Raw genomic sequence first — 12,972 nt, 5'->3', positions numbered from 1 at the left:
CATATGCAACTCACTTCATATCCCCAACCGAAGAACGATACTCGATTATTGAATGAGAAATGTTACTTTTGAGTATGGGCGATATAACATTTTAGACAGTTTGTCTGGAGAAAATCATTCCTTATGCATTATGATTATAAACCATTTGTGAAAATATTATCTGCTGAAGGTACCGTAAATGTTTCAGAAATCTCATTTAGGATGCCAACCCAATTGGTAGAGTGAAAGAAATATAAAACTGCAATTGTGCATGATGGTGGGTTAACTGCTCTGAAGCAACTGGAATCGGTACAAGAGTAAAGAAAGGATGAGATCCTATAGAAAGTGATGGAGTTTATAAAAAAAGGGGTTGACCCCAGCAGAATTACCAATTGAGAAATGTTTTGTGAGATTAGCAATGAATTATCTGTGAGCAATTACATTTTTTTGCAAGATGAAAACGTAAACATTGAGAACAACTATCATTGAACTGAGTCATGAAGGACTGATTAAGTCCAAACAGGCTGTAAGGAGACTGAACTGGTGGCCTGGAATTGATTGTGGAAAATGTAAAGGAGAACATAGTAACTGTTTCAAGGCTGACAACTCTTTGAGGATACTTAGAGTTCTTATGTGTGAGAGAGTTATTCCAAGTATTTATAGGAAAGTATTTCAATTGATATCTTGGGGCCGATTGGTCCATTTTAGATGTATGTTTTGGCTAAATTGATACTCTTTTATGCTCTCCTGTTGTTCGCATTGTCGATACAGTGGACACTAATAGTGTCTTGAGTTTCTTAGATGAAGTATTTTTACATGAAGGCTCAGTGATAATGGTGTTCAATTTACTTCCAATAAGGCAAGATATTATTTAGCAAATTGGGCATAACTTATTTTACCACTTCTCTGTATAATCCTAGTGGAAATAGTATTATTGAACAGGTTAACCGTGTTTTGAAGGGCATTATTCAAATAGCTGTTAGGAGTCATCTGGATTGGGAACCACAAATTGCCAAGAAGGTTTGGATGTACAGAGTGACCACGAGTGATGGTATTGGCTTGAGGTGATGAGAGGTACATGCCCTTGAGCAAAATTCAATCCTGGTTGGTTGTTTGAATCTTGTGTCATACATTATCAGGCAAAATAAATCAAAAGTAGGATTAAAGAAACTCATGTAAAACAGAAAAATTATTATGATGGAAGAAGTTGTACTAGTAGTGATTAATTGTGTGTTGGGCAATATGTTTGTGTGAGGGCTCAGGTAAAGGAATCGATCGAATGAAAGAGGAGTTATTCGGTGTAAAATGTTTAATACCTACGAAGCGTATGTGGCCATCTTTGCTAGAGGATGTGGTGTAGAGGGAGAAAATCGCAACAATTATCAACACCTATTTTGCTGAAAACGCAGGCATGTCATCCTCCCCACTGTTAGAGTGGGAAACCTTTAAGGTGATGGTGCGAGGGACCTCGATTGGTGACAGAGAGCACCAGAAGGGAGATAGTGAGGAGCATTACACTGTTGGAGGACAGACTGGGCGCCCTGGAACATGCGTTCCCCCAATGAACCTGAAAGCTCTAAAGAGTTGTATGAAGCCCACATGAGGTATGCTGAGCTGCTGGAGCGGCTCCGTCTTTTTGACTATAAAGAGTATACACAGCGGATACACGCAGAGGACACAAGGTGACGGAGAGAGATGGCGATTTGCGGATTTGACATTACTATTAGCCAAAAGACTCATTACTAGACAGTGGAAGGCTTTGGCGGCAACTAGGCTCGCCAGGTGGTGGGAGGAGGTGGCACACTGGGGATTAGCCAAAAGTGCTCCTATTCGGCATAAGGAATATCGCAGACTTCGCAAAAAACCCATTACCTTAGAATGGGGCACCCTTTTGGAGGGATTTGGGGTCCGTTACCCCACATCCCAATAAACACTCTTATGTATAACAGTCACAATTTCTAACAATGAGGTGGGAACATTAAAACTGACATGACGATGAGCAGGCCTACAATGTGGGGAGGGAGTCCCCAGAATCATCCCTTGGAGCCGTATCTGTCTCAGACCCCCTTTATGGGCACCTGTCCACTTCGATGGGGGGCTGTTTATAATGGCCCTCCCCTATGAGTGAACCGACAAACCGGAACCACCAGGAGTTTGATGTTGAGTTGTAGTGTTATACTCACAATGTATATAGATGTACAACAGAATATATTGTGTTGAACTGACCATTGGAATAGTATTCATTCACTTGTTGTACCAAGCATATACGACATGTTATGAGCAATGCACAGAGGTTTATTTGACAAAATGCAATAAGATTTGTTTTTTTTTTTAAATGGGTTTAAATGTTTTGTAAGCCAACTATATTGCTTAGTTATTATTATATATTTGAGACACAGAACAAATGTAAGGTTATTTCTGGGTGTAAAACTCATGCAGGAAATTACCATATGTTTATTAGTCCTATATATTCTACTAATAATTGTGCATCATTGAATTTACTTTAGTAACATTATATCAACTGCATTTTGTTTTTGGTATTGTTTTTTTCATTATTGTATGAAGGGGAATGTGTATCGTTTTTTGGCAATATGGAATCTTATTCTTAAGATTCTAGTTCGGTAGTTGGAGTGTGTTAGCTTCTATGTAGCACGTTGGGGGATGTTGGAGTTTGGCTGGCAGAGTGTCTTGGATGTCCCAGGTCCTATGCTTCGATAAAGGTTTCTAAAGAACACTGGTCATGTTCAAAATGTGTGCAGACTGATACAACTAAGGCGAATGCTGTCATACTAACGCTCACCTCTGACAGTGGCGTTTGGTGCAAACTCTCACAGGTGATGCTTTCCTTTTGTCAGGAGTCCCCGCTCAGCATTGTTAACAAGCCACCCATTCCATAATCCAGCCTTAGGAGTGGGTGAGATATTACTACGTAGCACCAGACCTCTAGAATAGGGCATTGTCTTTTAAGCCAGTGGGGACTAAAAGGGGTGCAGTTTCATGGAAAAGAAGCTCTCGGCCAGTGCACCATTGCACCATCTATGTGGCAGAACAGGAGCAACTGCTGCAAATGTTAACAATCCGCTAAATGTTGTCACAATAAGCTTCAAAGTCCAAGCAGGCATCATCAACAGCAGCGTTCTAGATGGTTATTGTTACAGAGGCAAGACTGGATCCAGGGCATGGTCCCTTTAAGAGTCTGCAAACCTCAGTGCCCCACAATCCTGCGATGCTACAGTCCCGCCTACCACTTTACCATGTTGAACTATGTGGTCCTATTCGCCTGAGAATGAGTTTAAGATGTTGTGGTCTTCTGTCAGATGGAAGAGCTGAATGACCGAAATGTCACCTTTCTTAGAAATTGTATGATACATCTGGATGAATTAATTACAACTTGTGACATTTTACTCTGGCAAAGCAGATGAAAATGTCAAATAAAAGAGTGTTAAATGTAGATGACTTAAATTATGCTAAACAAATTTAGATAGGTTACACTATTCTACAATGTTATGTCGGAAAACATTGCCTATCTTATTCAACCATAATTATTTTTGTTTTATAGGATGAGAAAAACCAGTTAATGACTACCAACGTGTGGTTGAAACAGGTATGCTCGAAAATTGTTGTATCTACTGATAGAGTCTCTGGAATTATCTATATTTTAAGCACTGGGTAACAAATGATATATATTTTTAAATGCCAATGTATTTATCGCAAAAACAAACGATTGTAAATAGTTTATTGTACCATAGGTGATGGCATATGAGCATAAATACACCATGCGTGGACTGAAACATCCCTTCGTACAAAGAACGAGGCTTTGACAGGTTACAGACCTTCAGAAGATGTGGCATCTGTACAGCATCGTTGCCTGTTCTGAATCGATTATCTTACAAACCCACGGACAGTGTAAAAGTTAACAGTAATGGGAAGGGGCAGGCAATTCGATTTCACTGTGATCTGCTCTTTCTTTGTCAGCGGCGCAGGATCCCTCCCTTAGCAACAGCATCATAACATTTAATTGTATTTGCTTCACCTGCGATTTTTGATTTCTCTCTCTGACGTTTCTGTAAGCAGAACATTACACGCAGTCGGGCTGATTCACAAAGGCGTTTATGAGCAGCAGGACTCCTGTAGTACTAATTCATGTACTCTTCAATTATGCTGTGAACTCTCCAAAAGATGGGCATAAAATGTGACTGTCCTCGGAAAATTCATAATCAATTAGCACAAATAGTAAGGTCTGTATACTGTTTGATCTTTTAGTCATGGGGGCTGGACATTTTATGGCTGATCCACAAAGTACATTATGATTATGTGAAGTGGCACTCTTGTATTGCTCATAAATGCCTTTGTAAATTTTCACCAGACAGTCTGAGGTGGTGTAATGCAAAATTATGGCGCCCCCCTGAAGAATGTGGTGAAGCCCCCCAAGACTCACTTCTATCACAGATTTTCCCTAAAGTATAAACTGAATGGGGACCCATGGTACTGCAGGGGTGCAGCCTATAGCGGCCTGCATTAAGCCCTCACCAGTGTGTTTAGGGGCTGGGGATAGGATGCAAAATTGTTGACATCAGAAGATTACAAATTTCATAAATTACATCACTATGTAAGGGGGAGTCAGGGATAGAGGATAAACAGTGTGAAAGGACTGTGATACAAGGTATGTTATCTTCATACACTGCCCAATTACCAAAAAGCTCTCGGAATCCTGCTTAGTTTTTCACACCATTTTATTAACTACAGCACAATGCTGATTATCTTCCCAGGACTGTAACAGTTTTCATTGCATGCAGATCTTTTACAAGAGAAATATTGATTTGGAAAGATTTATGAGTATTCACATATTTCACACATGGTAAGCTAAGGACTGAAAGTGATTTGTATTTTGAAAAATAAGCATTAATTGTGACTGCCTTGTGCATTGAAATGCATAGCTTCTTAAAATCGCCAGGCATCTAGGTTAACAATAATTGTCTATTGACTTTTTTAAGGAATGGAATGATGTAAATTTAAGATGGGACCCCAAAGACTACGCTGGAATATCTTCTATTCGTGTGCCATCAAGTTCAGTTTGGATTCCAGATATTGTACTATATGACAAGTAAGATTTATTTTGAATAATAACCCGCTGAAGAATGACAAATAGGGTGTGAATGAATTAATGCAACACTTCAGTACATAACATAATACTTAAACGTCACTATGAAGTGTAAAGCCCAGCTTATGAGTGGGTCGGTATTTTCCTACACCAAAGCAAACTCATGTTTGCGCATCGGTCAGAATTATGAGTTGAGTACTATTTAACGCACCCAGTAATCACTGGGTGAGATTACATTTCAGCAGGCCAAACCTGCCAAATTTTAACAGGGGGGAGTATGAAGTACTTACCTTATCATGCGGATTTTAGTGCAGTTTGGTGGTAAGTATTATTTATCTAATATGATCAACAACAAACTCAGTCAATCAGTCAAAGCATTTGGAAAGCGCACTACTCACCCGTGAGGGTCTCAAGGTGCTGAGGGGGGGAAAAAGGGGGGTGAGGCTGCTACTGCTCGAAAGCCAAGTCTTGAGGTGTCTCCTGAAGGTAATTAGATCCTGTGTCTGTCGCAGGTGGATGGGAAGAGTGTTCTACGTCTTGGCGGCGAGGTGGGAGAACGATCTGCCACTGGCAGTCGTTCTGGGGATGAGTGGGATGGTTGTGAGGGCAAGGTCAGCAGAGCAAAGCTGTCTGGTCGGGGTGTAGAAGGAGAGCAGTCTGTTGAGGTATTCTGGTCCGGTGTTGTGCAGTGTCTTGTGAGCGTGGGTGAGGAGTTTGAACGTGATTCTCTTGTTGACGGAGCCAGTGCAGGTCTCTCAGGTGGGCTGTTATGTGGCTGTGGCGGGGGATGTCCAGGATGAGACGTGTGGTGGCGTTCTGTATGCGTTGCAGACTTTTCTGGAGCTTGGACTTGGTTCCTGCGTAGAGGGTGTTGCCGTAGTCCAGTCTGCTGCTTACGTGGGCTTGGGTGACTGTCCTTCTGGTTCCAGTTGGGATCCATTTGTAGATCTTCCGAAGCATGCGGAGGGTGTTGAAGCAGGAGGAGGAGACAGAGTTGACTTGCTGGGTCATTGATAGCGATGAGTCCAGGATGAATCCCAGGTTGCGTGCGTGGTCGGTGGGTGTTGGTGCGGTTCCCAGTGTGGTAGGCCACCAGGAGTCATCCAAGGTGGAGGGGGTGGAGCCAAGGATGAGGACCTCAGTTTTGTTAGAATTCAGTTTCAGGCAGCTGTTCTTCATCCATTCGGTGATGGCCTTTCTTCCTTCATGGAGGTTGGTTTTGGCGGTGGTGGGGTCCTTGGTGAGGGAGAGGATCAGCTGGGTGTCATCGGCATATGAGACGATGTTGAGGTTGTGAGATCGGACGATGTTTGCGAGCCATGTAGACGTTAAAGAGGGTCGGGCTGAGGGATGATCCCTCAGGCACGCCGCAGATGATTTTGGTGGCTTCGGAGTGGAATGGAGGGAGGCGGACTCTCTGGATTCTGCCGATGAGGAAAGAGGTGATCCAGTCCAGGGCTCTGTTGAGGATCCCTGCGTCGTTGAGGCGTATGCGTAGGGTGTGGTGGCAGACAGTGTTTAATGCGGCTGAGAGGTCCAGGAGGATGAGGGCCGCGGTTTTGCCGTTGTCAAGTAAGGTCCTGATATCGTTGGTTTCGGCAATGAGGGCGGTTTCGGTGCTGTGGTTGCTGCAGAATCCGGATTGGGACGAGTCCAGAATGTTGTTCTCCTCGAGGAAGCGGGTCAGTTGTTTGTTGACAATTTTCTCGGTGACTTTTGCCGGAAAGGGGAGCAGGAAGTTCTTGAGGTCCTTTGGGTCCGCCTTGGGTTTCTTGAGGAGGGTGTTGATCTCGGCGTGTTTCCAGCTCTCCGGGAAGGTAGCGGTCTTGAAGAAACTGTTGATGATCTTCCGGGGTTGGAATGCAATGATGGAGTTCGCTTTGTTGAAGATGTGGGGAGGGCAGGGGTTGGATGGTGAGCCGGAGTGGATGGTGTTCATGGTTTTGATGGTGTCGTCGTCGTTGATGTGGGTCCAGGAGAGCAGGAGGCTGGTGTGGCTGGGGGGCCGTGAGTCTGTGGTGTTGGTGGTTGACGGGGGGTCTGGGTATTGAAGCTGTCATGTATGTCTGCGATCTTGCTGTAGAAGAAGGTGGCTAGGGAGTCCCAGAGGTCTTGTGATGGCAGGATGTCATTGATGTTGGCAAAGAGGTTGGAGAGTTCCTTCACGATGTTGTAGGTGAGTGCGTTGTTGTTGATGCGTTCTTTGAAGGCAGTTCTTTTGGCGGTTCGGATGAGTTGGTGGTGTCTGCGGATGGCGTTCTTGAAGGCTATGTGGTTGTCCAGTGTCTGTTCTTGGCACCACTTTTTCTCAAGTCTTCGGCATGTTTGCTTGGATTCTTGGAGGTCAGCGGTGAACCAGAAGGCCTTTCTTTCAGTGCGTTTGTTAGAAGGTTTCTTGTTCAGGGCGAGAATGTTTGCACAGACGTTGATCCATTGCCTGAGGTTGCGGGCTGCTGTGTCGATATCAGGGGTGTCGATAGGTGGGTTCCGGGAGGGAGTGGTGATCAGCTGGTCTTCGGTGACCTTGTTACATCTGCGGTGGGGAATCCGCTGCGGGTGATGGTGTGTTGTGGGTTTCTCAAAGGATAAGTGGATGAAGTGGTGATCGGTCCAGTGGAGTTCGGTGGTGTGGCTGAAGGAGATGTGTTTGCTGGTGGAAATGGGTCCGAGCATCCGACCAGCGGAGTGGGTGGGTGTTGTGACGTGCTGCTTAAGGCCGAGGTTGGCAAGGTTGTCGAGCAGGGTGGTGGAGTTGTTGTCTTTGGTGTTTCTCGAGGTGGAAGTTCAGGTCCCCGAGGAGTATGTAGTCTGTGGATGCGAGGGTGTGCGTGCTGATGACGTCGGAGATGGAGTTGCTGAACTGCTGTCGGGGTCCGGGGGGTCTGTAAACAAGGGTCCCTCTGATGATGGTGTTTGGATCAGTGGGGATCTGGTAGTGCAGTTGTTCGGCGGCACTGAGTGTGTCTTCGGTGCTGGTCGTGATACTGAGGGTATTCCTGTGGATGATGGCGATGCCTCCTCCTGGTCTGTTGGTGCGGTCCCTACGGGTGATTTTGTAGCCGTCCGGGATGGCTATGGCGATGTCTGGTGCTGAAGAGGGGTTCATCCAGGTCTCAGTCAGGAAGGCGACGTCTGGGGAGGCTGAGTCGAGTATGTTCCAGAGTTCGATGGCGTGTTTGTGGACGGAGCGGGTGTTGAGTAGGATGCATCTGAGATGGTTGCGTCCTGCCTTGGCGGGTGGGTCGCTGGCGTGGAGGCTGGTGAATGTGATGTTCCAGCAGGAGAAGGGTCCGCGGTGAGCTGTGGGGTGGTTTGCTGGCAGGTGGATGAGCGGCCAGTGTTGAGTGCGTGGAGGGTGGTGGCTTTGTAGCGGAGTCAAGTGTCCCGGCGGTCGGGGAGGGGAGAACCTGGGGTTCCGACGCTGGGCGCGGTCCAGGTGCAGAAGGGGAAAATGGAGGAGGGCCTAGAACTCCTGACAGAGGTCAGGAGTTCAGAGGAATGAGGGCTCTACTTACCGGTGGAGCTACAGGAGGCAGAGCAGTTCACTGACCAGGTCAGTGGTATTGCTCGTCCTACCGCGCAGCGGCCTCCATTAAGTAAGGGGGGGGAAGAGGACAGATGGGAGGCGGGAGCGGGGCGTAAAATGGCATGAAAAAAGGGGGTGGGGCTGGGGGGCAGCAGTGGTGGGAATACAGCGAGAGAGAGAGGAGGGGGTGGGGCCGCAGGGGCAGCAGCGGTGAGGGAGATTGAGAGGGGAGAGAGCAGGAGTAAGAGAGAGAGAGAGCACGGAGTTAGTGGAGAGAAAAACGAGGAAAGAGTGTAACGCAGAAGTGAAAGCCAAAAGGAGCACAAAAGGGATAGACACGGAAGAGAAAGCACACAGAGAGCAAAGCAGGAAAAAGGAGGAGAGAGGCAGAGGGCACCCTAGTAGGACAGTAGGGCTCTCCCACTAGACACCATGGATGAGGCGCAGGGAGAGGCCTGCAGGTGGAGGATGGCCTCGAACTCTGACAGACGTCAGGAGTTCAGAGGAACAAGGACTCTACTTACCGATGGAGCTACGGGAGGCAGAGCAGTTCACTGACCAGGTCAGTGATATTGCTTGACACTTGAACACCACATATGCTTGCTAGACAGCAAGTCTACCAAAAAAGAAAAAACGTAAAAGGCAAAGACTATGGGTGTCATTACGACTTTGGCGGACAGAAAAGGCCGTTCGCCAAAGTCCTGACGGGCAGGTTGCTGCCAGTGCGGCCTCTTCCCCGCGGCCCCATTTCAAGTTTCCCCTGGGGCAGTGGGTGGAAACGGTGCCTACAGCATTGTCTCCAGCTCATAACAGAGTCGGCGGCAAGGATGTAGTACGTAGAGTGCACCAGCACCTGTCGCAATGTTCACTGCCTGCAAAGTAGGCAGTGAACATTGCGACGGGGCTGGCCAGACGGGCCCATGCACTCGTAATCCTCAGAGTGCAGCTGCTTCCAGCACTGCCCTGGCGGATTAGGACCGCCAGCACCGCCAAACTGTTGTGTAAATGAAAAGTGGCAGTGCTGGCGGTCCGACCGCGGTGCTACTGCCGCAGAAGTAATATTGTGGTCAGACCACCGCATTGCCGGCAGCCTGACCACCACCGCGACCCTGGGGGTCTTAGGACAGCCAGGGTCATAATAAGGCCCTATATATCATAAAAGGATTCATGAAAATATCTCATTCATTCATCACATCTGAGTCTGAAATCATCCAAGCAAGGATATGTCTTTCTGAGCAGACAGCTCTTAAGATTTGACTTAACCTCTCATAGGAGTACCAAGAAGAGCAAGGCATACAGACAATGTTACGCGGAAAACAGAGTTACCTGAGTCACACCAGAAATGAGCACTTGGGAACAGAAATTCAGACTTTTTACTGTTATACCAAAATGGATAGAACAGGAGTGTGAAGCCACAGAGTCCATATAGCAGAGTGAGATGCTGGGCAACAGGGGCGTCCTTCATAAATTAACCCTAATTCAGCACCCAATAATTTGCATGAGGTATTCATTAATAAATCAGAGGTAAAACTGCAGGAAATTACCTTATATATGCATGTGTAGATTTATGTAGCATTAACCAAGCAGTGGAGTGCTGTACCTTCCTATAGGTTCAAAGGAGGATGCAGAGGAGGAGAATGTGAAGGAGATGCAGGTAGAACAAGGGATATTATCAGATAATGTTGATCACATGGAGGGTTATGCCTGGGTGCAGTGTTGCTTGAAGAGGAAGCTCTTCACGTCCTTCTGGAGAGGAAGTGTGCTGCAGGTGGGTGTGGAGAGAATTCCAGATCCTAGAAGCATAGAAAACTATGTTTGGTGTCTTGTCTTCTCCTTACTGTAGTTTCTAGTCTCAAGTCTTGTGTGTTTGCTGTTGCATTTGTTACACAGCCCTCTAGAGACTTTGATCACAGCTTGTACGGTTGCCCTGAAGAACTCTTTGAGGAGAAAAACTTTCAACTTGTGGAGATTGATGAGATGAGTTTTGCGTCCTTCGGGAGAATGCATTTTCTGAAGCTTAGTGTGTGTTGACATGGAATCTTAAGGATTTGGCACAGTTGACTAGTTGTGGTGGAACCTGCACGCAGAGTGTCACTGCGTTTTATCAATTGAGCTGTGCCAGTGAATAGAAGGTTTGGTCCTCAGACTCACTACTGTCACTTTAAAGCCCTTGTAAGGAACAGTAACAAGTTCCATCTGCCTGTGGGTATCTCACCCACATTTTTTGGTCTAGGTGTAGTTTGAAGCCTGCAGAGAAGCCTCCACCACTACATAGTCTGCTGAAATAGTGTTTTGCCCCCTCTGTGGGACTTTCATAACATTGTGCCAGATCTATAGGTCAACATTTGGACATGTTAAATATTAACAACCAGTACACAGTATGCTTCTTGAAGTACATAGTGTCACCCAAGTCTGTTCAGATGTGTACTAGTCTTACAATCTTAAGCCTTAATAATGAAGTGCTGATGGAGTGTATTCAGAAGTCATCTACCAATTCTTACTATTTACGATCCTGCTAGAGTCCCGTGAGATCATAGAAATCAGTTAAAAACAATATTAATGTATTTTTATCACAGTAGTTATCCCTTAGACACCCCCTCTCTAAATCTCAGGGGACAGCATGCCTTTCTGCTGCACTGTTATGTGACTTTTTCACTTCATTTCCGCAGCATCTCGAATTTTTCACAGCAAACAATAATGGCAGCCATTTCATTTCTAACATTCAAATAGTCAGCCACTCAGGGCTCTCACTCTCACAAGAGCGTGAGGGCTTATGGCTAAAACAGGCCTTTCTACTAATCGCTGGCTTCCATTTTTGTATTTGGTCTCTGGCAGGAGGCTCGTGGGATTCATACAATTATATTTTACCCTTAATCTTTCAAAAACTACTGAACAGATTTACACCAAATCACAAAAAATATAATCAACGGACCAAGATCTAGTTTCCTGCGGAATTTGATGTAATTCCATTCATATGTTTTTGCTGTAGACGTGTCTAAAGAAGTCTATGGAAAATGCATGGGGATTTTACGTTTTGGGACCCAGCTTTTTTTCTCAGCCTCCTCTTGACTGATCACCCCGAAAATTTCCAGGAGGGAGCTGAGGTGGATGAACTGTACTTTTGAAAAGTTTTGTGAAGATTCGTCAAACTGATCCAATGTTATTAACAATCCAAAAAACACTCCGTCTGTGGAAAAGTAGACCTAAATAAAACTACTTACTGGCAACTGCCAGTAGGTAAAATACATATATGTATATATACTTGAAAAAACAAAGCTTACAGGGATATTATAATTAGGTTCTGAATTTAGTCACACAAAACCATAGAAATTCAGCAGTTATAGTTAGTTATTTCAAGTAACTATAACTTGTGTACTGAGGTAGCTATAACGTGTGCCCCGCCATACACAGTTGTTTCTTAAATAATTTGACTGCTGTTTCATTGATATTCTTATTGATGTCATAAAAGTTTTTAATATCTGGGGTAATTAGCAGTGTATGGTGAGGACGCGAGCTAAAGGTACGCTAGGGTGCGAGTTATAGTTTCTTGAAATAACTCTAACTGCTGAAGTTCTATGGTTTTGTGCGAGTGAATTCAGAGCCTAACTATAACGTCCCTGTAATCTTTGTTTTTTTCAGTGAATTTCTATGGTTTTTAGGGTTAACGTAAAGTAATTTTAATTGCAGCCAACCCGTTTTATCTACCCAATCCCGCGCCATGCATGGCTTGTGCCCAGGTCCATGTAGCCAACCCCCTATAACCACCCAAACCCCAACTCCGTGCCACGCACAGCCTTTGGCTGTGCACGGTGGGGTTTGGCTGCAGAGCCTGGCCAGCATGAATGTCAGTGGGTCTGTGAGTAGGTAAGTGGTTATCTGAGTGGGTCTGTGAATGGGTGCATGAGTGTCTGAGTTCTTATGTGAGTGGATGTGTGGGGGTGTCACTAGCTGTGTGAGTGACTCGGCCACATAGGAACCTCACCTGCTCTTTTATCCAACAAGAGTCCACAGTTCTGCGCAAAATATTTACCATAGTGGAGTTCTTTCTGCCTCCTTGGATAAATGTCCAGTACCTATTCGATACTGCTACTACATAACGGAGCAGAAGGAAATGTCACCAGTGACCTTCTGTGCATTTTGGAAATATGATTGTTTCTTTGGTGTCTTTATCCAGAAAATTTGTGATAACATGAATCCTCCTACAGAGAAGCCAACAAGACTACAAAGGCTTAACTCTCTACCAAACCAGGGTCCTTCCTGTTATCTATATGACGTAAGTGCTTATTTGTTTTGTGGAGATTTCCTCATATTCGTCAAGCGGGCCACTAAAATCGGCAGGAAATGCACTGGGGTGCCCTTTGGTAAG

At 45.4% G+C, this 12,972-nt stretch overlaps 1 protein-coding gene across 1 annotated transcript in view; it reads left to right on the top strand.

Annotated features, from left to right (window-relative positions):
* CHRNA5 (cholinergic receptor nicotinic alpha 5 subunit) overlaps positions 1-12,972 on the top strand; it is a 186,574-nt gene that overhangs the window by 103,406 nt on the left and 70,196 nt on the right. Inside the window, exons 3-4 of the mRNA XM_069222044.1 lie at positions 3,539-3,583; positions 4,974-5,083. Coding sequence (XP_069078145.1) covers positions 3,539-3,583; positions 4,974-5,083 — 155 coding nt within the window. The remainder of the gene's footprint in view (positions 1-3,538; positions 3,584-4,973; positions 5,084-12,972) is intronic.

Source organism: Pleurodeles waltl, chromosome 3_1 (assembly GCF_031143425.1).
Source record: "Pleurodeles waltl isolate 20211129_DDA chromosome 3_1, aPleWal1.hap1.20221129, whole genome shotgun sequence".
Lineage (NCBI taxonomy): Eukaryota > Metazoa > Chordata > Amphibia > Caudata > Salamandridae > Pleurodeles > Pleurodeles waltl.
This window is presented reverse-complemented; position numbering and strand designations above follow the sequence as displayed.